Here is a 23,680-nt window from a genome sequence, read left to right on the forward strand (position 1 = left end):
CTTTCCCTCAGTTTTCTCTTTACTCTAAGATTAAAAAAAACTTAATATATTTTAACTGAAATCAAATAAGTCATGATACTCACATTTTTTGCTCTGCTTTTCCACTTCAGCTTTTAATCTCTTATACTTGTCCGTCCTGTAAACCAGCACCCAAGTAATACCTGAAAGCATCAAAAATAATACATTAAATCAATCATCACTTCAACCAAGACAACTTAACAGAATATATTAATAGCATAAGTATTCATTTAGTTCCAACCTGGTGGGAGAAAACCATAACAATACAAAGAGAAATCAATTAATTTTGAGTTGATAACTTGTATTTCATAGGACACATATTCTTCCTATTTAGTAAAACTCTGTCCTAGGCCTCTCCTATGAGAAAAAAGAGAAAGCATTTAGAGAAGAATCATTCAGATCATGACAGGAGACTAAACCATGGGTCATGGTCTCAGCAGTTTGACTAAAAAGAGAATAAGGGGAATTCTACCTATCATGCTTGCAATCAGACACCAGAGTTATAGAAAAGGAGAGAAATTGCTAGAAGACCCTTCTCAACCAATGCCAAATCCCATTCTCCCCTTTCACAAAAATAAAAAATTATATGGTGGAAAGAGGACTGAAGTTGGATACAGGGCCTAGTTCTGGGCCTAAGCCCATTTATGAGGTATGTGATTCTAGTACAAGTCATTTCCCACTCTACCAGGTTTTATACAGTGCCTGCCTTTTTTTTTTTTTGCCACCACAGAGAATTATTATAAATATTCTTGTACATAAAGGACCTTTTCCTCTTTGATTTCTTTTAGTAATATACCCAGCAATGATACAACCAAGTCAAATGATAATGGGCTAGTTTAGCAATTTTTAATGTATAGTTCAAGTCACTTCCAGAATAGTGGTACTCATTCACAGATCTACCAATATTTATCAATGTATCTATTTTCCTCACAATTCTTCCAACATTTGTCAGTTTCATTTTTGGGGATGATTTTTGCAACTGGTGGTTGAGGTATAATCTGATAATTTTCTTTATAAATTATATATCATATATGTAAATTATATATAAAATAAAGAAATCAAAATTGCTTTAATTTACATTTCTCAAATTCCTATTGTTTTGGAATAGTTTTTTTTTTTTTTATCTTAAGTGGCTCCAATTTATCATTTACTAATGGAAAAGTCTTATTTGTAGCAGTTCTCTTTATATTTTGGAAATGAAATCCTTATCAAGAGAAAAATGCAATTATTTTTGTTTTAAACTTTTTGTTTTTAACTTTTAAACTTAAAATTGCTAAATGTTAATGCAAAAACTTTTCAATTCTATGAAATTTTCTGTGATTCTTCACAGAATTCCTTGTTTGGTAATGAATTTTTCTCCCATCCATTGATTTTGATAATTTTTTCCATCTTTCTGTATTTTGTGTACTATTTGTCCTTTTATATTTAGAAGCTTTTATATCTTTGGAGCTTATCCCTGAATAAGGTGTGAGACAATGGTCTAAATCTAATTTCTTTTACACAGCTATTCAATATTCCCAGTTGTTTTTGCCATAAAATGAGTTGTTAGACCAGTTAGGATCTTTATGCTTAAGGAGTACCAGAGCAGAGGTATTATACATGCCTCCTAAATGTGACTGAAACCAAAGTTAAAATGTAATTGGGAATTACTTAACAAAATAAACACACTGGGAAGACAGATACCGTTAATAGTTTTCAAAGTCAATATGAAGGGAGCAGGGAGCCTTATGTATTGATTAGAGGCCCTAAGTTTGGCACCACTGCAGTAGACTATTAGAAACATTTGTTTCCATATGCCATATACATAATCTGTTCGTGTGTTTGATCTATTTTTTACCCAGTAACAAACTTTTAATAATTTCTGCTTTGTAGTTTGTTGTAAAGGGATGCTCATCAATTGATGAAAGGTTACATCAATTTTGTTACATGAATACTTATTGTGTATCTAATTTATATTTTAATATATTTAACATCTACTGGTCATCTTGCCATCTGGGGGAGGCGGTGGGGGGTAAGAGGGGAAAAATTGGAACAAGAGGTTTGGCAATTGTCAATGCTGTAAAGATACCCATACATATAACCTGTAAATAAAAGGCTATTAAAAAAAAATTATGTTACATGAATGTGATGGGACACTATTGTGTTTTAAGAAATGAGGAAACAAGAAGATGTAGAGAAACGTGAAACTAAGGTAAAATAAGTAGAACAAGAACAATTTGTATCAATTTGATAAAACTGAAAATTTTTGAGAATGTTTACAAGTTGAAGAATTAAATTAGCAGAATCAGAATAATTTCTATAATATTATCAAAGCAAACACCTCTGGATATTGTAAAAACTATGGTCAATACGATGACTATTCATGATTCCAGAAGAACTATGAAGAAAGAAACTATCCCTTAGAGATGATGGATTTAAAGTACAAAATGATACACAGATATTTTTATGCAGCCACTAAGGGAATTTGTTTTGCTTAACTATGCCTATTTGTTACAAGAAATTTTTGTTTCCATTTTTTTCATCCAGTGGGAACTGGAGGACATGTATTTCACTTATTTTTTTTTTTTTAAATTAGAAAGTGGTGTGAGGAGTCAGTTACTACAGATATGAAAGGTTCCATTTATTTTCAAATCAGGCCACTGAATGATCAATTTTAATCTTTCTACTTTTGTCACAAGAAACCTCTCAAAGTGAAGGTCATCTCTGAATGTAATATAATAACAAAATATATCAACAGACCATCAGAAAGAAAAAAAAATATTTAGCAATTAACAAAACACTGGTTGAATTATAGATACAAATTAGATTTCTCCTTTTATATTCCCCTTTGGCATACCCCTAGTTCCATCTAAGGTAGACTACTCTACTTGAAATTTCATTTTCAAGCTCAAAAGATTCTCCATATCTAAGAGTTCATCCTGATGAAGACGTCCTATTGGAAATCAGAAGCACCAATTTAAGGCATAAGAAAGAGCTAAAGATGATCTGTGTTGATACGGCTAAACAAAAGCAGAAACTCTACCTTTCGGAAGCCTTATCTTTCTTCCAGGTTCAATTATGACCTTCTCCACAAACATCTTTCCTGATCCCCCCTCCCCCCGCCTTCCTCCAGTTGCAAGAGTTCCCTCTTGGAATTAAGTCTGGGCCACACTCCCTAGCTGCATGCATGCAGCGATCTGCCAGTAACTAATCACAGACACTTGTCAGCGGCCTTCTATATTAACAAATGGCCTTCGTTTGACGCTTTACGATTTGCACGGCACTGGGAGGCAGGCGCTACCAGCTCTATGGTTTTTATATGTAGCTAAGAGAAACTGAGACTCTGGTTAAGTGACTTGCCCACGATGACGCGCGGGAGCCAGGACGAGCCCAAACGTCTGACGTCCGACCCTCGTTCCCCATTCATACATACTGTGCAGGTGAATTGTGCGAGGGAAGCTAAGTGTTGTGCACATAACAGACGCTTATTAAACCGTTTGTTAGAATGAACCGAGTTAAGTCAGGACGCCGAGCTCCGCTAGTCTGGGCGAGGGGCCCCCGCCCCGCCGCGGTCCCGCCCTCACCCTCGGCCAGCAGCGCCGTGCACACGGAGATGAAAACGATGAGAAGGGTGTCCGCGAACATGGTGCTCATCCTGCGCCGCGGCTCCCGCTCTCCAAGCCCCCCCCGGAGGGGGCGGGGAAACACCTGCGGCGGCTCAGGAAAGGGGGGCAGACGGAGCGAGAGCTTCAGGTGACGGCGACCACCCGCGCCACTAAGCCGACACCCCGAGAGTCTGGAAGACTCACTTCCGCTTCCGGCTGACGGAGCCGGATCCACGAGGAAAGACGGAAGAAGAGGAGACCGAGGGAGAGGAAAGGGAGAAGAGGGGGGGGAGATTGGGCGAGAAAGGCAGCCAATCAGAGAGCGCTTCGTGGGGTTAAAGCGAGATCTCGCGGGATCTCAGAGAGCGTCCGCTTCAGAAGGTTAGGTAGCTTCCGGTGCCCGTGCTGCGCTCTAGATTGCCTTCGCTCTCCTCGTGGCTCCTCCCTCTTTTCCCTTTCTCCATCCCTTAAAGACCGTGGAGTCCTCTCCTCTCACTTTCCAGGTGAGAAACCGAGGCCCATCGAGGTGAAGTAACCCCGGAAATTAATGACAAACCACGACCAGAAACTGGGGCCGCCGGATGCTCAGACCGGGCTCTCTCTCCTTTGGTTGTGAAGCGCTTAGCGCAGTGCCCCGCACTAGTAGGCCTTTGACAAATGTTGCTTCCTTCCTCCTCCCATTTTAAACCGGATGGTCTCCATCTGTGTCCCAGACCCCTTGGGCCGTCAACTGGTGGAACCTTCTTAGGATAATATTTTTTTTAAATGCATAAAATTAAAAGAAAAAAAAAAAAAACCAGGGTTCTAGAGGAAACCAATTGTATTAAAAGAGCCACACGTGGGTATACGTATATTGTGTTTATATGTGCGTGCACGTGTGTACGTGTGTATGTAGTCACGTAGACGGATGAAATTCACGAACTCCAGTTTAACAACTCTAGATTGTCAATGAATAGTCACTCAAGGTTTGGATACATTTGTTTGGCGGCATTTATGACATTGTAGATCTTGGAATTAAGAAGACCAGCTAGGAAAGAACTCTGGGAGATGACTAAGAACCATTACATTGAATTCCCAATCCCTATATTTATGCCCACCTGCATTTTTGATTTCCTTCACAAGCTAATTGTACAATATTTCAGAGTCTGATTCTTTTTGTACAGAAAAATAACGGTTTGGTCATGTATACTTACTGTGTATCTAATTTATATATTAATGTATTTAACATCTACTGGTCATCCTGCCATGTGGGGGAGGGGGTGGGGGGAAGGGGGGAAAAAATTGGAACAAGAGGTTTGGCAATTGTTAACGCTGTAAAGTTACCCATGCATATATCCTGTAAATAAAAGGCTATTAAATAAAAAAAGAAAAAAGAATAAGAAGACCAGCTAGGGTATTATTTTACTTCATTGAGGTATGAAGTTGTGAAAACATACTATATCAGATTGTTAGTGAAAGAACACTGAAGAAAGAAAGATCTCCGTAAAGTAGATCTAGAAGACAAAGTGGGGGAAACTGGAAGAAGAAGGAAGAGGAATAGTGACACTATTCCTAGAAAGTCAATAGGTGGGAAACGTAGTTGGTTTGGGAGGAGAATGGGAGGAGAAATAAAATGTTTGCTCTATGTTTGAGGTGATGGTGGGTCATCCTGGTTCTGTTGCAAATTGGCAATAAATGACTATGACATAAAGAGTTTAGAGTTGGGAGACTTTATCTTTTTATTTTGATATTTGTACCACTATTAATTGCTTCCAGAGATGCAGAAAGTATGAGTAGCTTAATACAAAAGCAAATTTGATCTTGTAAACATTATTGACCCTTGGTGAGACCTGTCACTGAAATATAGTTCTTAGACTTTATATCTTATTCAAAAGAAGAAGAATAAGGTTTAAAGGGGTGTGTGTGGTAGAAATAAATATTGAACAGATAAAGCTACATATATAGCTATAAGAATCATTTTGGTGAAAATCAAGTGGAAGGGAAACAAAAGTGATATTGTTGAAATATGTAGATCACCTGGACAAAATATTTAGGAAACAGCTTATAAACCTGTCATGGAAATGACCTAACTTTGAGAAGAGATTTCAGTTTTACATAAACTGCAGAAATTTTCTCTGTGGTAAGAGTGGAGTAGCTAGTAATTTCTTGACTTGCTTAAATAATAGCTGCCTCATCTTTCAAAAAGATGGAGAAAACAAGAATATGGTGTCTGGATTGCAAATGATACAAAATTTAGGAAGAGATGACCATTCCATCTATGAATTTGTTCACAAAGAGGATGAAAACTATATATAATTTGCTTGTCTATCCTAAGTTTCAGTGAAAACAAATATTAAAGATTTGTATCATCCTTGCTTATTTAGTATAGTAGTTCTACATAGTGGGTACATAATGCTTTTTATTTTTAATTGAGTTATGAGAAAAGATAGGTTCTCTTGGCTACCATTTGGATGTTTGGGGTGAAGAATGCATCTAAGGAGAAGTTATCTCCTTTTCAACTGTCTCATTCCCTCTGCTGTATCCAAGTTGAAAAGACTGTCCAATAACACTAGGACCTAAATCTTTTGGCTTGGAGTTTAATACTTGATTGTAAGAATGTTATTTGAATCCAACCATTCTGGAGAGCAATTTGGAACTATGCTCAAAAAGTTATCAAACTGTGCATACCTTTTGATCCAGCAGTGTTACTACTGGGCTTATATCCCAAAGAGATCATAAAGAAGGGAAAGGGACCTGTATGTGCATGAATGTTTGTGGCAGCTCTCTTTGTAGTGGCCAGAAATTGGAAACTGAGTGGATGCCCATCAATTGGAGAATGGCTGAATAAATTGTGGTATATGAATATTATGGAATATTATTGTTTGGTAAGAAATGACCAACAGGATGATTTCAGAAAGGCCTGGAGAGACTTACACGAACTGATGTTGAGTAAAACGAACAGGGCCAGGAGATCATTATATACTTCAACAACAACACTATATGATGATCAATTCTGATGGACCTGGCCATCCTCAGCAATGAGATGAATCAAATCAGTTCCAATGGAGCAGTAATGAACTGAACCAGCTACATCCAGCGAAAGAACTCTGGGAGATGACTAAGAACCATTACATTGAATTCCCAATCTCTATATTTTTGCCTGCCCGCATTTTGGATTTCCTTCACAGGCTAATTGTATAATATTTCAGAGTCTGATTCTTTTTGTATAGCAAAATAACGGTTTGGTCATGTAAAAAAAAATAAAATAAAAAAAGAATGCTATTTGAGAGTGCCAGGTAATATAGCTCATCCTGATAGCAGGATCTTGTGCCATATTTTTCTCCAGTCCATCTCTGGCCAGACATCCTCTTCCACTCAACTTTGTCATCTCAATTCCCTCTCAGGTCCCTTCCTGTTGCTCCTTGCAGTTACCATTCTGATCTCAAACCATAAAATTTTATAGTAGAAAAGGACTTCAGCTATTACTCAATCCAACCCTTACCTGAACCCCTTTTCAATATCTTTTGTAATTGGCCAATTATTAAAGTTCTCCAGGGGTTGATAATAGTCTCATTCTGCTTTTCACATAGATCAGTTTTGAAAAGAAAAAAGTCATTAATTTTATTGTTTTAGACAATTTCAGAAAATTTTAGGTTTCAGAAGTATAGCTTTAAAATTTTTAACCAAAATATTTCTTATAATAAGTTTAATTTCCTTTTATGGAACAACACTTCAAGCAGAAAATGAAAACTGTACTAAGTCTTTTCTTTTCCAGGCTAAACATCCCCAGATCCTAGTAATAACTAGTAATGAGTGATCATCTATAGTTACCTGATTGGGAGGCTCACACAGTAAAACTAATCAATCAGAAATTTCTTGAAGAACTTAGAATCAGAAAAGGAAAGGGGGGAAGGAAATTTGCTTCTCTGACCTTGCAGAAATCATTTAATTCTTTTCTCAGCTGTAAAAGAAGGGGTTTAAATTAAATTAAATTAATTCTTAGATCTTTCGCAATTCAAAATACATGATCTTGTGATACTCTTTAAATCTTGAGATACTCTTTAAAACAGATTCCTGATTGACAACTATAGATAGTCACTGTTAAGCTAAGATAGTCAAATACTAAGGTATTAAGCATCTTCTCTTTTAGTCAGTACTATAGAAACTATGCCATTCTTATACTCCATTTTTCATCCAAAATCCCTTTTCAACTCTTTTCACTGCACAGCAGAAAATCTTGTCATTATATCATTTATTTCATATGTTTTGATACAATTTCTAATACTGTGCCTAATTTTACATTAATTTACATTTAAATTAATGTCTCCTTAATTTTTTTTATAGATCTCAAAATTAGAAAGGCTTCAAGGGTCATCTAATCCATCCATACCTGAATAGGAATTCCTGTTTCAATATAGCTAACAAGTCATCATGCAGCCTCACTTTAGGATCTCAGGTAAGGGTGAAACCACTACTTCCAGAGGCAGTTAATTTCATTTTTTGGCTAGCTCTAATTGTTAGGAACTTCTTAGATGAGTCAAAAATTTTCTCTGTAATTACTATCCATTGTAACTAGTTCTGCAAAATTAGGTTGGACAGAATTCAAATTTCTTTTTACATGACAACTCTCTAGCTACTTGAAGACAATTGCCATATGTCTGTCATATTATCTTGGTAAAAACTAAATATTCCCAATTCCTTCACCTGACCCTATGGGCTCTCTGATAGGATCTGGGAAAGCCCTTTTCTAAACATAAAAATATATGAGATGATATGTCTACCTTCAAGGAGGCATACTTAGTAAGTTAATAGAGATGAGACATACAAATTAATACAAAACAGAATATTAATGGTATAAGCATATTGTCATAGGACTTCAGAGGAAGCAGGAATCATTTCTAATTTATGTGACCAGGGGAATCTTTGTGGAGGAGATGGCATTTGAATTTAAACTTGAAAGATGTACAGAATTTCTATTGTTGAAGATGGGGTAGTCATTCTAAGCATAGGGAATCAATAAAACAAACACTGTTCTTTTCAGTGTGTAAGGGGAGTTGTTGGAGAGAATACAAATATAAAAATGTAACAATCCTTACCCGCAAGGAGTATCATTTTACCGGGGGCAATTGAAAATGTCTACAAGTGCATAAATACAATATATATACAAAACAATTTGACAAAATTATTAAAATGAGGGAATCAAGAAAGGCCTCTTAAAGGAATGGCACTTGAGTTGGTCCTTAATTAATCTAAAGGGTTTAAAAAGGTGGAATTGAGGAGAGAGATTATTCCAGGTTCTGAGGACAACCTTTGCAAAGACATGCAGGTGAGAGGTTATCTAACAAGTGTGGATAGACATTAGTAAATAGGCCAGTTCAATGTACTGTGTAGTGGATATTAATGACAGTAATGTGTACTTAGCCTGGAAAGATAGGTTGGAGCTAAGTTCACTTTTAATTTAGACATATTGCGTTTCTGGAGGTAGAGTAGGACTTCCAAGTAGAAATGTCCATCAAAAAGTTGTCAGGATGATAGAGCTGGTTTGAAAGAGAGGTGAAGGCTGGAAAGACATGAGTTAGTCAGCTATAAATCATATCTTAAGGATATTTACTTCTTGGATGATATCCTAAGATCATTAAGTCCATCTACTTACATAGGTTCTTTTGCTGTATGGATTACTTTTTTTTTTTTTTTTTTTTTTAAAGTCAGTTCCCCATAATAGTAGCTTCCACAGGACACTATAATTTATAAAATATGTTCTTCAGGTCAATAGTATTATTATTTTATTTTATAAATGAAAAAAACTGAGGCTTACAGAGTTTATGGCCTACCCACAGTCACAAACATAATACTTTTAATGAATCTGGGACACATATGTAGTCTTCTAACTTCAGGCAATTCAGAACCTTAAAGTTCCATTAATACTTTGCTACTATTTCACTACCTCTCTATTCATTTATCATACTATAATAATAATAGAAAGTACAAGGGAGATCATCAGTAAAAGGATCAGAGATTGAAGGTTGAACTTCTCCAAAAATGTCAAGGTATGCTTTTTAATGAATTTTCGGAACTGAGAGGGAAGGAATAGAACAATACCCTCTTTCCCTCAAAAAAATCTGGTGATCTGATATTGTAGTTTGCTCTGCCTGCTTTACTGCAGCACTTTTTTCATTGTATTCTGTCACAATAACTAAATTCACAATTTACAGATAGACCAAATACATGATATTCATAGAACCTACTTTAATCAGCCCTATCGCTCATATATGAGCAGGTAGTTTTGTATAAATGCTCTATCGCTTCTACAACCACTCCTTATATTTTAATAATTTGCCAATTTAGAAGTAGGCTTTTTGGTTATGATAAAATCTCAGAATGAACTGAGAAAATAAATCACATGCTTTTGACTCCAAAATAAGTGATAACTTTTACTGATTAAAGCTTCAGCAAGACTGCCTTCAATCCATATGGGAGGAATTTTGTCTACTTTCCTGTAGTTTCACCCAGAAATCATTGTTACCAGTCACGCCTAATAACCAGGCCTTCAGAAAAATCTCTGGTCACTGTTCTTTTACCAATCTTACCTCAATCAGAGGTCTTCAGAGATCTCTGGCCACTGCCTCACCTAGCAATGGTTCTCACATTTAACAGAGCACTAAGGACAGCTGCATGCAAGTTCAGGGTCTTTATTCCACATATTCACATTCTGCCCTAGCTGACCTCCTGCTCACTCCTAGTGAACTCCTAGTAAACTCCACCTATTTCCTGGTCCCCACAGCTTATAGAGGGTCTGTGAGGTCATACACACAGCCAATTAGAGAAGGAGAGGCCTCCGTTGATGATGTGATCTCAGTGCAACCAGATCTTGTACTCACTAAGTGGTCCCTGCTGGTCACAGAAAACCACATCTGGAATCTCAGTCTTCAAGGCCTTTGTACTTCCTGATTACCCTGTGCGCAGCTCCTCCCCTGACCCTTACACTTTCCCATAGATATGGTCTGAAAAAGGAATAAATCTATGACTGTCACTTAAATGCATTTAGATAGCATTCATCTTTCATTATTTCTTATGTGTAGGACTCAAGTGTCTAGCTACAGATTTTCTGTGTCCCTAAGCCTTTCTATACATACCTCAGGCTCACTTTCTCTATTCCTCCTTGCATGGCAGGTTGAATCTTTAGAAAACAGGTATCTGCTCCTCTCTTGAGGTTTTTACCAGTAACCTGGGGGAGATATTTCTAATACTGCCACTCATAATAATATAATGAATGGTAATAACTAACATTTATACAGAACTTTGTGCCAGACTCTACAATTTACATATATTAGTTGATCTCATACCAACCCTGAGAGGGAGACACTATAATTATCCCCATTTTATAGATGAGGAAATTGAGACAGACATGTGATTTGTCCAGGGTCACACTATTTGAGGCCAGATTTGAATTCTAGTCTTGCTGTTTCCAGGGTTGGTGCTCTATCCACTGTGATATCCTGTTATCCCATAAACACCTTTTAGAGTTTTTTTCTCCAATATCAATCAATCAGTTCATATCAACTGGCTTTTACAAAAGGGAATTTACTAAGAAAGTATAATAAAGATAGAAATTGTAAAAAATATATATATATGCATTCCCTTCTCTACTATGGGGATACACTCTCCTCTCTAAATATAGTCCTAGGAAAGAGAAAATACCATGTAAGATAATAGAGATAGTGAAGCACATTTAGAGACCATGTGGGATCAAGGGCTGCCTTGGAATTCTTAGCCTTGGGAGACCTTTAATTTCTTTGAGGAGTCTACCAGGTTCATTTTAGGCTAGCTAATCTGAACTGGCTTCTTTTCAGATTGTTGTTTCACCTGAGGGCCAGGTCTCTATTGGTTTGGCTTAAGCTGGTCTCTTGATGCTTGCCAGGCTTCCAGTTGTACTTAGTTGCTTGATTATTTTTATACTGCTACTGAATCTGGTAGCTGAGGATCCCTCCAATGGCTCTTAAGGCCTTTCAAAGTTCACAAAATGCTAACTTGATTATTTCCCTCCATATGCTAATTTACTTAATATTGATGAAAAAAGTCAACAAAAAATAAGCACAAAAGAGACAAAAGAATAGAAATGCCATGTTTTCTTGAACCATGGTAGCCAGTTGAGATGAAACCTAATTGCTTCTGCTCATCTCCCACACCAGTCTCACTAAGCACTTCAAAGTCCTCTTTCCCCCTTGAAGGGAAGAAAGAAATCATCTAATGAGGCCTTTTGTATGTATGCTTGCTTCCAACTCAGACGCCAGTTTATTTTTTTTTATTTTATTTTTTTTTGATGACAGAATTTCTTTTTTCTTTTTTATTTAATAGCCTTTTATTTACAGGTTATATGCATGGGTAACTTTACAGCATTAACAATTGCCAAACCGCTTGTTCCAATTTTTTACCTCTTACCCCCCCACCCTCTCCCCCAGATGGCAGGATGACCAGTAGATGTTAAATATATTAAAATATAAATTAGATACACAATAAGTATACATGACCAAACCGTTATTTTGCTGTACAAAAAGAATCAGACTCTGAAATATTGTACAATTAGCTTGTGAAGGAAATCAAAAATGCAGATGGGCATAAATAGGGATTGGGAATTCAATGTAATGGTTTTTAGTCATCTCCCAGAGTTCTTTTTCTGGGTATAGCTAGTTCAGTTCATTACTGCTCCATTAGAAATGATTTGGTTGATCTCGTTGCTGAGGATGGCCTGATACATCAGAACTGGTCATCATATAGTATTGTTGTTGAAGTATATAATGATCTCCTGGTCCTGCTCATTTCACTCAGCATCAGTTCGTGTAAGTCTCTCCAGGCCTTTCTGAAATCATCCTGTTGGTCAGACGCCAGTTTAAAAGACTTTTTGACACTAACTTGCTATGACAGATAGAGTTCTGACCTTGGAATGAAGAGGATATGTTTTGGGCTCCTACCTCTGTTTGGTACTAACCATTTCACCCTTGACAAATAACAGCCTTCCTGAGGCTTAAGTTTCCAAACTTGTGTATCAAAGGAGAAAGATACTCTCAGTGGCCTCTAAAGTTTCTTCTAGCTCTGAATCTATGATCCTGTAATCTAAAGATATTCAGTAAATTAAATGTCAGGTAAATCTAATTTGGGATTGCACAGTCTTTGTATGACAAGAGCAGAATTTGAATCCTGTTTTTTCTTCCCCTCTTACATCTTTCTCTCTCCCCCTTTTCTTCCCTTCCTACTTCTTCCTTTCCTCTATATCTTCTCTCCCTCTCCCACTCTTTTCTCTCATTTTTCTCATTTAGTTTTTTTTATAATGTACATTCTTATAAGAAATTAAATGCACATAAACTCAAAGACTTATTTTTTGCTACAAATTTAAGTGGCCTGAACATTAAACATATATAAAAGGATAGAAAAATGGAGAACTTGTCAGAGTGCTAAATACATTCCTGCATTGGTCATTTCCAAGAGTTGGAATGTGGAATCTTGGAAATAACCAATGCAGGAATGTATTTAGCTTGATACATGTTTATAACAAGGTTGTGGGTTTTTTTCTTATTTCTCACCTAATGCTGAGTGGAGATAGTAGGGCAAAGAGAAAATGGATTTTTCTTGATTAAAAAAAAATTGTGTTTAAAAAAATGAATAAAAAGCTGCTGTTATTTAAGAGACAGGTAAAGTTGCATTAAGAGAAGCATACAGAAACTTCTGGGTCCTGTAACCAAAAAGGTGGTTTGGACATTTTTTCCAATTTTCATGATCTTGCAAAACTCCCAAAATAAGAATTATTCTGAAGAGGCAAAGAATTGCAGAGATCTCCACAGACTAAAACACCAAGAACACTGATAATAAGTACCAACCAACCTGATGAACTAATGGCAGAAAAATGCCTAATCTCTAACATTAGATCTTTAATCATTCAACATCCCATACTCTTAGGGGGCACATAATGGGATCCTCAGTGTTTAATAATCCATTCAGCAAACAATTCCCTTGTTGATACTAGAATTTCTCCCCTTGTCCTCATCCCATCAATCTATGACAATCAACTTTTTCCCTTCCCTTTTTTCCCTCCCTTCCAATTGATAGGCATCTATTTTGTTTCTAATTCTCAGTCATCTCAAAAAGTGCTACTATAAATATTTTGGAGATTGGAGATTTTTTTCTTATTGATGACTTCTGGAAGTATATGCCCAAGGATGGAGTTTCTGATTCAAAGGATGTGGACATGTTAGTTACTTCATTTGCTTAGTTCCATTTTTACCACTTTGCAGGGTGGGAGGTGAAACATTAGTTATTTTAATTTGCATTTCTTTCAGTGTTTTTTTCATGTGCTTGTGAATACTTTGCAGTTCTTAATATTCTTTGGCTATTTATATTGTTATTGTTTATATATTGTGTATACTAAACTCTCATCAAGGAAATCAGATATGAGGATTTTTTTTCCTATTTGATCATTTCCCTTCCCATTCTAAATACGTAATATTGTCTGTGCAGAACCTTTTTGGTTTCAAGTAATTAAAATTATCTCTTATCTTTTGCAGTTGCTTCTCTGTCATTTGGTTAAGAATACTGTCATTGTGTCTTAATATTTTCCTGGTTTTATCATTTGCTATCTCTTTGTGCCTTCCAGAACTTGCAGAACCATCATTCATTGTTCATCAACTAAAGATAACTGGGCCTTTCCATCCACCCTGTCACTAAATCCTTAGGATTTCTAGACTTTTTTCTGGTGGCTGAACTCTTTTCTCCTCCCTTCCAGCCTTACTTTCTTCTCTCCCAGATCTTCAGGCTATCCTAGGATAGATATAGGGAAACCCACTATAGGTGCTCTTTCCTTTTTGTCTTCCCTCTTTGCTTCTTTCCTTCTTTGCTTGGCTTTGGCCACCCAGAACCTATTTGGTGGCTTCTTGATGCTCACATCACTTGGATAAGTTAGAAATTACTATCTCTATTCTATCTAATAAAATAGGGAACTATCAGGCCTTAGGAATTGCACTGCTTCTATAACCTACAGACCCCTTGCACATCTTTAGAACTCCTAGGCTTTGCCACTCTCTCTGTTTAATCCTTAAGAGTTCTGGGCCTTTCCATCTTCCCTGCGGCAGAACTTTCATTTTTATGTTGCCACCTCCTAATGGGATCAAGGATAAAAAAAAGCTTTTGCTTTTTCTATCTCCAGTACATAGCATAAATGCTTGGCACAAAGTAGGCATTCAACAAATGCTTTTTCATTCAGTCATGCACTCATTTGTCCCAGAAACCTATCTGACAGATCTGGCATATGACCTGCTTTGCCTTGTCATGAATGTGAATTTAGATCCGGAAAAAAATAAATCTAAGGAGGCAAAGTCATTATAATCCACCTTTATGAATTTATTATGTGCATTTGTCAGCAGCAAAATCTTGCAGCTTTGAGATATTATTTAGGATGACAAAAAAACTTCACTGTCTTCCTAGAGTATTATGATTTTAGATTTATTAAATCAACTTTATTTGTTATTATGTAGAGAGAAGGAAAAGGATGATTACTCTAAACCACTTAATGCTAAATCAGCAATGCAATTGTTAAGGTAAACTCAAATTGATCTGAACATTGAGAGTTTGGGGATCTAGTGGCCACTTTCCCAAGAAAGAATAATGCAGTATAAGTAATAGAACTGGTAGCTTGTCTTATATAATATTTGTCTAGCTACATCTAAACAACTATTTTTAGTTTTTATATTTGGTATATTTCGTATTGTATCTATATTTAGTATTTATATCTAGTATATTTAGCATTTTTATCTATATCCCTACAATCATAGAAACTCTGTAGTTGGAATAGTCCTTAAAGAATCAGTGACTGGTAATCTAATTTTAAGAAAAGAAAGTACTTTTAACGAGGATTGGCTAGATATATTCTTTGTCAATGGTGTGTATCATTTTTGGTTCAAAAAGATAGAAAGATAAAGTCATCAAATACCTAAATCCAGAGATAGCAGAGTATGATAGATGGAGAGCCAACCTTGGAATCCATAAGACTTTACTGGGTTCAAGTCCATATTCTATTAACATAGTCAAATCACTAAGATCTCTCAGCACCCCAAGTGATTCTCTAGGACCATAAGCTATAGACTAATTATTGATTTGCAATGAAGGGAGTTGCCAAAGAAAGAGTTTATCACACTAAGAAAATTATAGGTCTGATGTTGGAATGCACAGAAGACCTGTTGGAATACACGGGAGCCACCTGACAGTGGCTGCTGGAGACAAGGAGACTGAGAGGCAATTACTGTTCTCTGACCTCTCTGACTGAGAGGCTGTTGCATTGTATGACCTCTCTCCTCTTCCCTTTGCCTCCAATTTATCTCATTACCAGTCCACAACGCCTCTCAGCAAAGGCTGCCCTACAACTCCTTCAGATGCTATGATCCACAGCTGTGGAGGCTCTTGGAGAATTGACCTGTCCCTTAACAGTCTGAAACCCCACTTCCCCATGAAAAGTTAATCTATAGATCAAAAAGCTTGTTTTTTTTAATGATTTAAATGAACCCTGATATATTTCTTTCAAATGTGAGAGGAAGGGATCAGTGATAGGAATAGATACATAGAACTCAATCTGTAGAAGACTTAAAGGCTATGGAATTGATCCCTTCCCATTTTAAAGATGAAGAAACTGAGGCATAGAGGGGTTGTGATTTGCCACAGCTAAACAATGAGGCAATATTTAAATAGAGATCTTCCTTATTCCAAACCTGTTTTAATCCATTATGCTATATTATACTTCCTATATAGGCCCACTATATAAAGATGTCTTTACTTTTCAAAGTACTTTTGCATCTATTAACTCAACGCTGGAATAAGTAGATAAATAGGTTTGATATTATAATCCTTATTTGACAGATAAAGGGAGTAATTAAACTAGATGACCTTAATGGTCATCTAGCATAATTTCCTGATTTTACAGATGAAGAAGGTTTAGACCAGATTGTTTTAATGACTTTTGTCTTCATATAGGTAAATGGAAGAACCAAGATTTATCCAGGACACTTTCCATAGTACTATGCTATTTTGTCTCTTTAATAATATCCATTACAGTACTTCTTGTGTAATTTTTCATTGCTAATATGTTGCAGCACACTCAACACCCATCATGTACCTTTTCATTACACTTTAGTTGATTCTTAAATTTAAATTTAATTCTTCAGAACCTATTATTCCATGAATCACAACCATAAAGTACTATTAGAAGAATACTGTTGAAAAGATGGGCCATTGACATTTTGTAGTGTTGATGGAACTATGAAACGGTACAGCCATTCTGGGAAGTAATTTGTATTTATGCCCCCAAATTTACTAAGGATTCACAAAGGATATTGTGTATCCTTTGACCCAATAGTACCACTACAAGACCTGCACCCTATAGATATCAAGGAAAATAAAAGCTTCTTTTGTACAAAAATATTTTTTATTAAAGTGTTTTATTTTTCAAAACATATGCATGTTTAATTTTTCAACATTAACTCTTCTCCCCCTCCTCCTCTTCCTGGGGATTGGGGTTAAGTGACTTGCCCAGGGCCACACAGCTAGGAAGTGTTAAGTGTCGGAGATCAGATTTGACTCAGATCCTCTTGATTTCAGGGCTGGTGCTCTATTCACTGCGCCACCTAGCTGGAAGGAGCAATACAAATTTTAAAAAAGGTTTCATAGACACCTAATTTAAAGCATCATGCTTTGTGTTAGAAAAAAACAAAACAAAACAAAAGTCAATTAGATATTCTTCAATTAGCATAGGTTCAGTTAGCTCAATAAATATTTATTAAACTCTTACTACATGCCAGACACTGAACTAAGCATTGGAAATACAGAAGAAAGCAAAAGACATTCTCCAATGCAGGAGACAACACACTAACAAAAATGTACAAATAAATAAATAAAAATAATACACAGGATACATAGGAAATAATGAATAGAGGGAAAGCACTAAAATTAAGAGGGACTGAAAAAGGTTTTGCAAAGACAGGGGATTTTTTGCTGGGATTTGAAGGAAGGCACAAAAGCCAGGAGGTAGAGATCATTTCAGGGATGGGAAACAGAGTAAATTCTTGAAGCTGAGAATGTTTTGTTTTAGGGAGATGGAAGAAACATAAGCATTTATCATATCTATTCTAGGTGGTATGCTAAGTGTTTACTTATTTGTTTTAACAAATATTATCTCATTTGAATTTCACAAAAACACTGCAAAGGAAATCAGTATATGAATAGAAAATAGAAAGAACAACATGACAATCAGAACTGTTGTAATTTTTTTTTCTTTTCTTTTTTTTTATTTAATAGCCTTTTATTTACAGGTTATATTGTATGGGTAACTTTACAGCATTGAAAATTACCAAACCTCTTGTTCCAATTTTTCCCCTCCTTCCCTCTACTCCCTCCCCCAGATGGCAAGATGACCAGTAGATGTTAAATATATTAAAATATAAATTAGATACACAATAAGTATACATGACCAAACCGTTATTTTGCTGCACAAAAAGAATCAGACTCTGAAATATTGTACAATTAGCCTGTGAAGGAAATAAAAAACGCAGGTGGGCAAAAATATAGGGATTGGGAATTCAATGTAATGGTTTTTAGTCATCTCCCAGAATTCTTTTGCTGGGTGTAGCTGGTTCAGTTCATTACTGCTCCATTGGAACTGATTTGGTTCATCTCATTGTTGAGGATGGCCAGGATCATCAGAATTGATCATATAATATTGTTGTTGAAGTATATAATGATCGCTTGGCCCTGCTCTTTTCACTCGGCATCAGTTCGTGTAAGTCTCTCCAGGCCTTTCTGAAATCATCCTGTTGGTCATTTCTTACAGAACAATAATATTCCTATATCACAGTTTATTCAGCCATTCTCCAATTAATGGGCATCTACTCAGTTTCAAGTTTCTGGCCACTACAAAGAGGACTGCCACAAACATTCATGCACATACAGGTCCCTTTCCCTTCTTTATGATCTCTTTGGGATATAAGCCCTGTAGTAACACTACTAGATCAAAGGGTATGCACAGTTTGATAACTTTTTGAGCACAATTCCAAATTGCTCTCCAGAATGGTTGGATGTATTCAACTGTTGTAAAATTATAATGGCTTGAGTTTTGCCCTTAAAAAGAGATATGAGAAAATACCTCATCTATTTCCTTTGCAAAAGTGAGGTTCCTTGTATGTGGAATATTGCATATAATGCTAGATTTTCCTTTTACTCTTTTGATCAGTTTCCTGAATTTATTTTGTTCTTTTAAAAACATTTTATTATATGAGATGGCTCTCTGGCAAGGGGGAAAGGAAATGTACAATGGGAAATGTAGGTAATATGAAAACAAAATGCTTAAATCTTTTTTTTTTTTTAATTTCCTACATAATTTCCCAAAGGCAATCTGAACTTTTAGGTTGTTCAATCCTGGGTCCTGTTCATTAGCCACCTTCAGTATCCACCCAAGTTATCTATGTATCTATCTGTCTATCTGTCTCATACACATATATACAGAGATCTTTATGTATATGTGTATATATATATATATATATATATATATATATAGATAGATAGATATATGTTTAACATATAAAAAGATAAACTAACTATTTGGATTATTTATCATTGTTCTGGTCTGGGCCTGAGACCAATCTCCTGGTACTTTAGGCCCAATATCAGGGGAAGAAAAAGACTCTTACAGAATTGATTCAAATTTATAAGAATACAAGTCATTCTCCAATTGATAAATGTTCAAAAGAAGAGACAATTTTCAGATGAAGAAATTAAAACCATTTTTAGTCATGAAAAATATTCTAAAATTGGTCAGAGAAATACAAATCAAGAAACTTTGAGGTACCACTACACACCTCTCAGATTGGCTAAGATGACAGGAAAAAATAATGATAAATGTTGAAGTTGATGTGGGAAAACTGGGACACTAATATATTATTGGTGGAGTTATGAATGGATCCAACCATTCTGGAGAGCAATATGGAACTATGACCAAAGGACAATCAAACTATGCATATCTAGCAATGTCTCTACTGGGACTGTATCTTAAAGGAATCATAAAAAAAGGGAAAAGAACCCACATGTGCAAAAATATTTGTAGCAGCCCTTTTTGTAGTGGCAAGGAACTGGAACTGAATGGATGCCTATCAGTTGGGGAATGGCTAAATAAATTATGGCATATGAATGTAATAGAATATTATTGTTCTTTGAGAAATGATCAGCAGTATATGGCCTGAAGAGACTTATGCAAACTGATGCTTAGTGAAGTGAATAGAACTAAGAGGACATTGTACACAGCAATACCAAGATTATATGATGACCAATTTTGATGGATGTAGCTCTTTTCAACAGTGAGATTATGCAGGCCAATTCCAATAGACTTGGATGGAGAGAACCATCTGCATCCATAAAGAGGACTGTTGGGATTGAATGTGAATCACAACATAGTATTTTCACTTCTTGTTGTTGTTTACTTGCTTTTTATTTTCTTTCTCTTTTTTTTTCTTTTTGATTTTTCCTTTTTTGTGCAACATGATAAATTACATATACTTAACATATAATAGATTACTTGCTTAATAAGGGAGGGAGTGAAGAGAAGAGAGGGTGAAAAATTTGGAACACAAGATTTTACAGGGATGATGTTGAAAACTAACTTTGCATAATTTAAAAATAAAAAGCTATTATTAAAAAAAAAGAAAAAAGACTTACAGGTCATTCAACAAACAAAAGGAATTTATTTAACCATATTAAGAAAAGAATAGTCATCAAGGATAGGCATTCAGAACCCTTCATAAATCTCAAGAAACTCTTGATGAAGTTTGTTTTTGGTCTAAAAGAAATGGTCAAACTGATACACTGTTGGTGGAATTGTGAATGAATCCAACCATTCTGGAGAGCAATTTGGAACTATGCTCAAAAAGCTACCAAACTGTGCATACCCTTTGATCTAGCAGTGTTACTACTGGACTTATATCCCAAAGAGATCTTAAAGAAGGGAAAGGGACCCACATGTGCAAAAATGTTTGTGACAGCCCTTTTTGTAGTGGTTAGAAACTGGAAATTGAATGGATGCCCATCAATTGGAGAATGGCTGAATAAATTGGGGTATATGAATGTTATGGAATATTATTGTTTTGTAAAAAATGAGAGGCTTGGAGAGACTTACATGAATTGATGCTAAGTGAAATAAGCAGAACCAGATGATTATACACGGTAACAACGAGATTATACAATGATCAATTCTGATGGACATGACTGTCTTCAACGAGATGATTCAAACCAGTTCCAATTGTTCAGTAATAAAGAGAGCTACACCCAGAGAGAGAACTATGGGAAAAGAGTGTGAACCACAACATAACATTTCCATTCTTTCTGTTATCATTTGCTTACATTTTTGTTTTCCTTCTCAGATTTTTTTCTTTCTAGATCCGATTTTTCTTGTATATCAAGATAATTGTATAAATATGTATACAAATATTAGATTTAACATATACTTTAGCATATTTACCATGTATTGGACTACCTGCCATCTGGGGGAGGGGGTGGAGGGAAGGAAGGGAAAAGTTGCAACAAAAGGTTTCGCAAGGGTTAATGTTGAAAAACTACCCATGCTTACGTTTTGTAAATAAAAAGCTATAATAATTTTTAAAAGTACAAAAAAGAGAAATGTCAAATGATTGTGCTTTTTAATAATCTGTTGGCCATGTTAATAAAATGATTAAATGGTCCCCTTCCAAAAGAAACCCAACAAATGTATCCTATGACTATTTATCTACTGGGGAATAGCTATTACACACATGCATACACACACACACACACACACACACACACACACAATTTTTATACCTTGAATATCAAAATCTCAGCAAAGAAATTTGATACAAAAGTTTTTCTCCCATTAATCACTTCTCTTCTTATCCTAGATGCATTAACATTGTGCAGAAGCTTTTCAGCTTCAAGTAATAAAATCTATTTTGTATTTTATAATTGCCTCTATGTCTTATTTAGTTAAGAATACATTTCTTACTCATAGTTGTAAGAGATATATGATCTGTTTATCTTCTATTTTTTATAATATGATCTTTATATTATTATTATATTAAGATCATATGTCCATTTAGAATGTACTATGGAGTATAAGATCTTAAGTGTTGGTCTAAGCTAAATTTCTACCAGACTGTTTTGCAGTTTTCCAACAGGTTTTTTTTTTTAATCAAATAGGGAGTTTTCTTTTAGGTTATTTATTTTTCTCCTCTGTCAAACTCTGGGTTCTATTGTTTCTGAATCTCCCTTGGCTAGTCTATTCCATTGACCTCTCTTTCTATTCTACAACCAACATCAGATGCTTTCAGTGATCTCTGCTTTATAATATAGTTTGAGGTCTGGATGTACTATTCCTCCTTGATCCTTACATCTTTTCATCTTTTCCCTTGATATTTTTTATCTTTTCTTTTTCCAAATAAATTTTGTTATCATTTTATCAATCCCTGTAAAGCATTTCCTTGGTAACTTTGTTGCCATAACACTAAAAATGTAAATTAAGTTTGGTGATACTGTCACTTTTATTATATTGGCACAATCTAACCTTGAGTAATAGATTGTAAGGTTTTGTTTTCCTATCCAATTTCTCACTCTTTTTTATTTTATTGGATTATTTAATCTATTCACATTTAAATTTAAAAGGATTACATTTTTATTTTTCCATATGTTTCTAAGTTCTTTTTTCCCCCACCAAGTTTTGATTTTTTCCCTCTTCTGCTATTAGCACACTATTATGTCCCTTCAGTTGCTTTTTAAAATCTTTTTTTAAGATGACCTTGTTCCCCTGGATCTCATTATCTTACCTCTGGTTATCTCTTCTCATATATTACCCCTTTCCCTTCAGAGTTTTTTTTTTTTTGTTGTTGTTGTTCCTCTCTCCTGATTTTATCTAGTTAAATATATCTTGCACCTCTTTTTTCCCTTTCAGTCAAGTAGATTACCCCCTCTTCTCTTTCCCTTCATCTAGGCCTATTCAATGTCTTGGAGTGGAGAAGAGGATTCTGGGAAGATGGTAGAGTAAGTTGATAAATTTCAAGTTCTCCTGATTTCCCTCCACAAATAGAACAAATTTGTGTCTCAGAGAAAACAGACTGGTGAAAAATCAAGAAAATTTGGGGAAGAACAGGAGTCCTCCTGATACAACTCAAGAAGATATGAAGGAAGATTTGGGGATTAACCTGTCTGACATGGCAAACACTTCTGAGCTAGCTCCACAGAAACATCAAGTGGGAACCTTGGGGGTGAGCTGAGTGCTGGCTGGATCCTCAGCAGGAAGCTCAGAGACTTTCACCTCCCAGATGTTGGGGTTTGAGTCTGGGAAGAGTGAGTGAACCTCAGCTGATTGGGAATATCAGGACCAGTTGTGCTGCTGAGACATAGCCCTGGGTGAGAAGGAACCAGTACCTGGTGATTTCAGAAGCAGCAGGGCAGAGATACTGCTGATTGTGGGCACTTGCTGGAAGGTGAAGTTCTTGGTTTGGGATTCCTAGTCAGAGTTGAGAGCTGAAGGGAAGATTGAGGCACCATTTCCCCACCCCACAAGTAGAGGTGCTTAAACTAATAATACCTCTTATTTAAAAAAAAATAACCAGCAAAGAAGAAAGAACCCCACCATTGAAACATATGGGAATAGGGAAGACCAAGTTTCATCTTCAGAGGAGGACACTTTAGTTAAAAAAAAAAAAACTTCTACCCCAAAGAGTAGTGTGAAATAGCTTTCTACCTGGAAAGAATTTATAGAACTCAAAAAAGAATTTAAAAATCAAATAAAAAACATTGGAAAAAAACAAAAAACATCCAAGAAAAACAAGATTATAAAAAAAAAAATTAACCAACTAGACAAGGAGGACAGAATCTCAAAAATGAAAATAATTCTTTGAAAATTAGAATTGGGCAAGGGGAAGCCAGTGAAGCTATGAGAGACCAATAAATAACAAATTAGATTATAAAGAATGAGAAAATAGAATAGAATGTAAAACATAAGAAAAATGACAGATCTGAAAAACAGATCAAGAAGAGAAAAATAT

General features: G+C 35.6%; 1 protein-coding gene and 1 long non-coding RNA gene across 2 annotated transcripts in view; one reads left to right on the top strand and one right to left on the bottom strand.

The window, feature by feature from the left end:
• Positions 1-3,876, bottom strand: part of TMCO1 (transmembrane and coiled-coil domains 1) — a 31,494-nt gene extending 27,618 nt beyond the window's left edge. Inside the window, exons 1-2 of the mRNA XM_012547628.3 lie at positions 3,582-3,876; positions 84-161 (exon numbers count right to left, since the gene is read on the bottom strand). Coding sequence (XP_012403082.1) covers positions 84-161; positions 3,582-3,651 — 148 coding nt within the window. The 5' untranslated portion in view covers positions 3,652-3,876. The remainder of the gene's footprint in view (positions 1-83; positions 162-3,581) is intronic.
• Positions 3,877-3,935: 59 nt separating this feature from the next.
• On the top strand, positions 3,936-22,688 carry LOC116419056. The gene is made up of 3 exons (XR_004229279.1): positions 3,936-4,105; positions 7,926-8,037; positions 22,621-22,688. It is a non-coding gene; the product is annotated as an uncharacterized LOC116419056 (long non-coding RNA).
• Positions 22,689-23,680: the final 992 nt, after the last annotated feature.

This window comes from Sarcophilus harrisii, chromosome 4 (genome assembly GCF_902635505.1).
Source record: "Sarcophilus harrisii chromosome 4, mSarHar1.11, whole genome shotgun sequence".
NCBI classification, from domain to species: domain Eukaryota; kingdom Metazoa; phylum Chordata; class Mammalia; order Dasyuromorphia; family Dasyuridae; genus Sarcophilus; species Sarcophilus harrisii.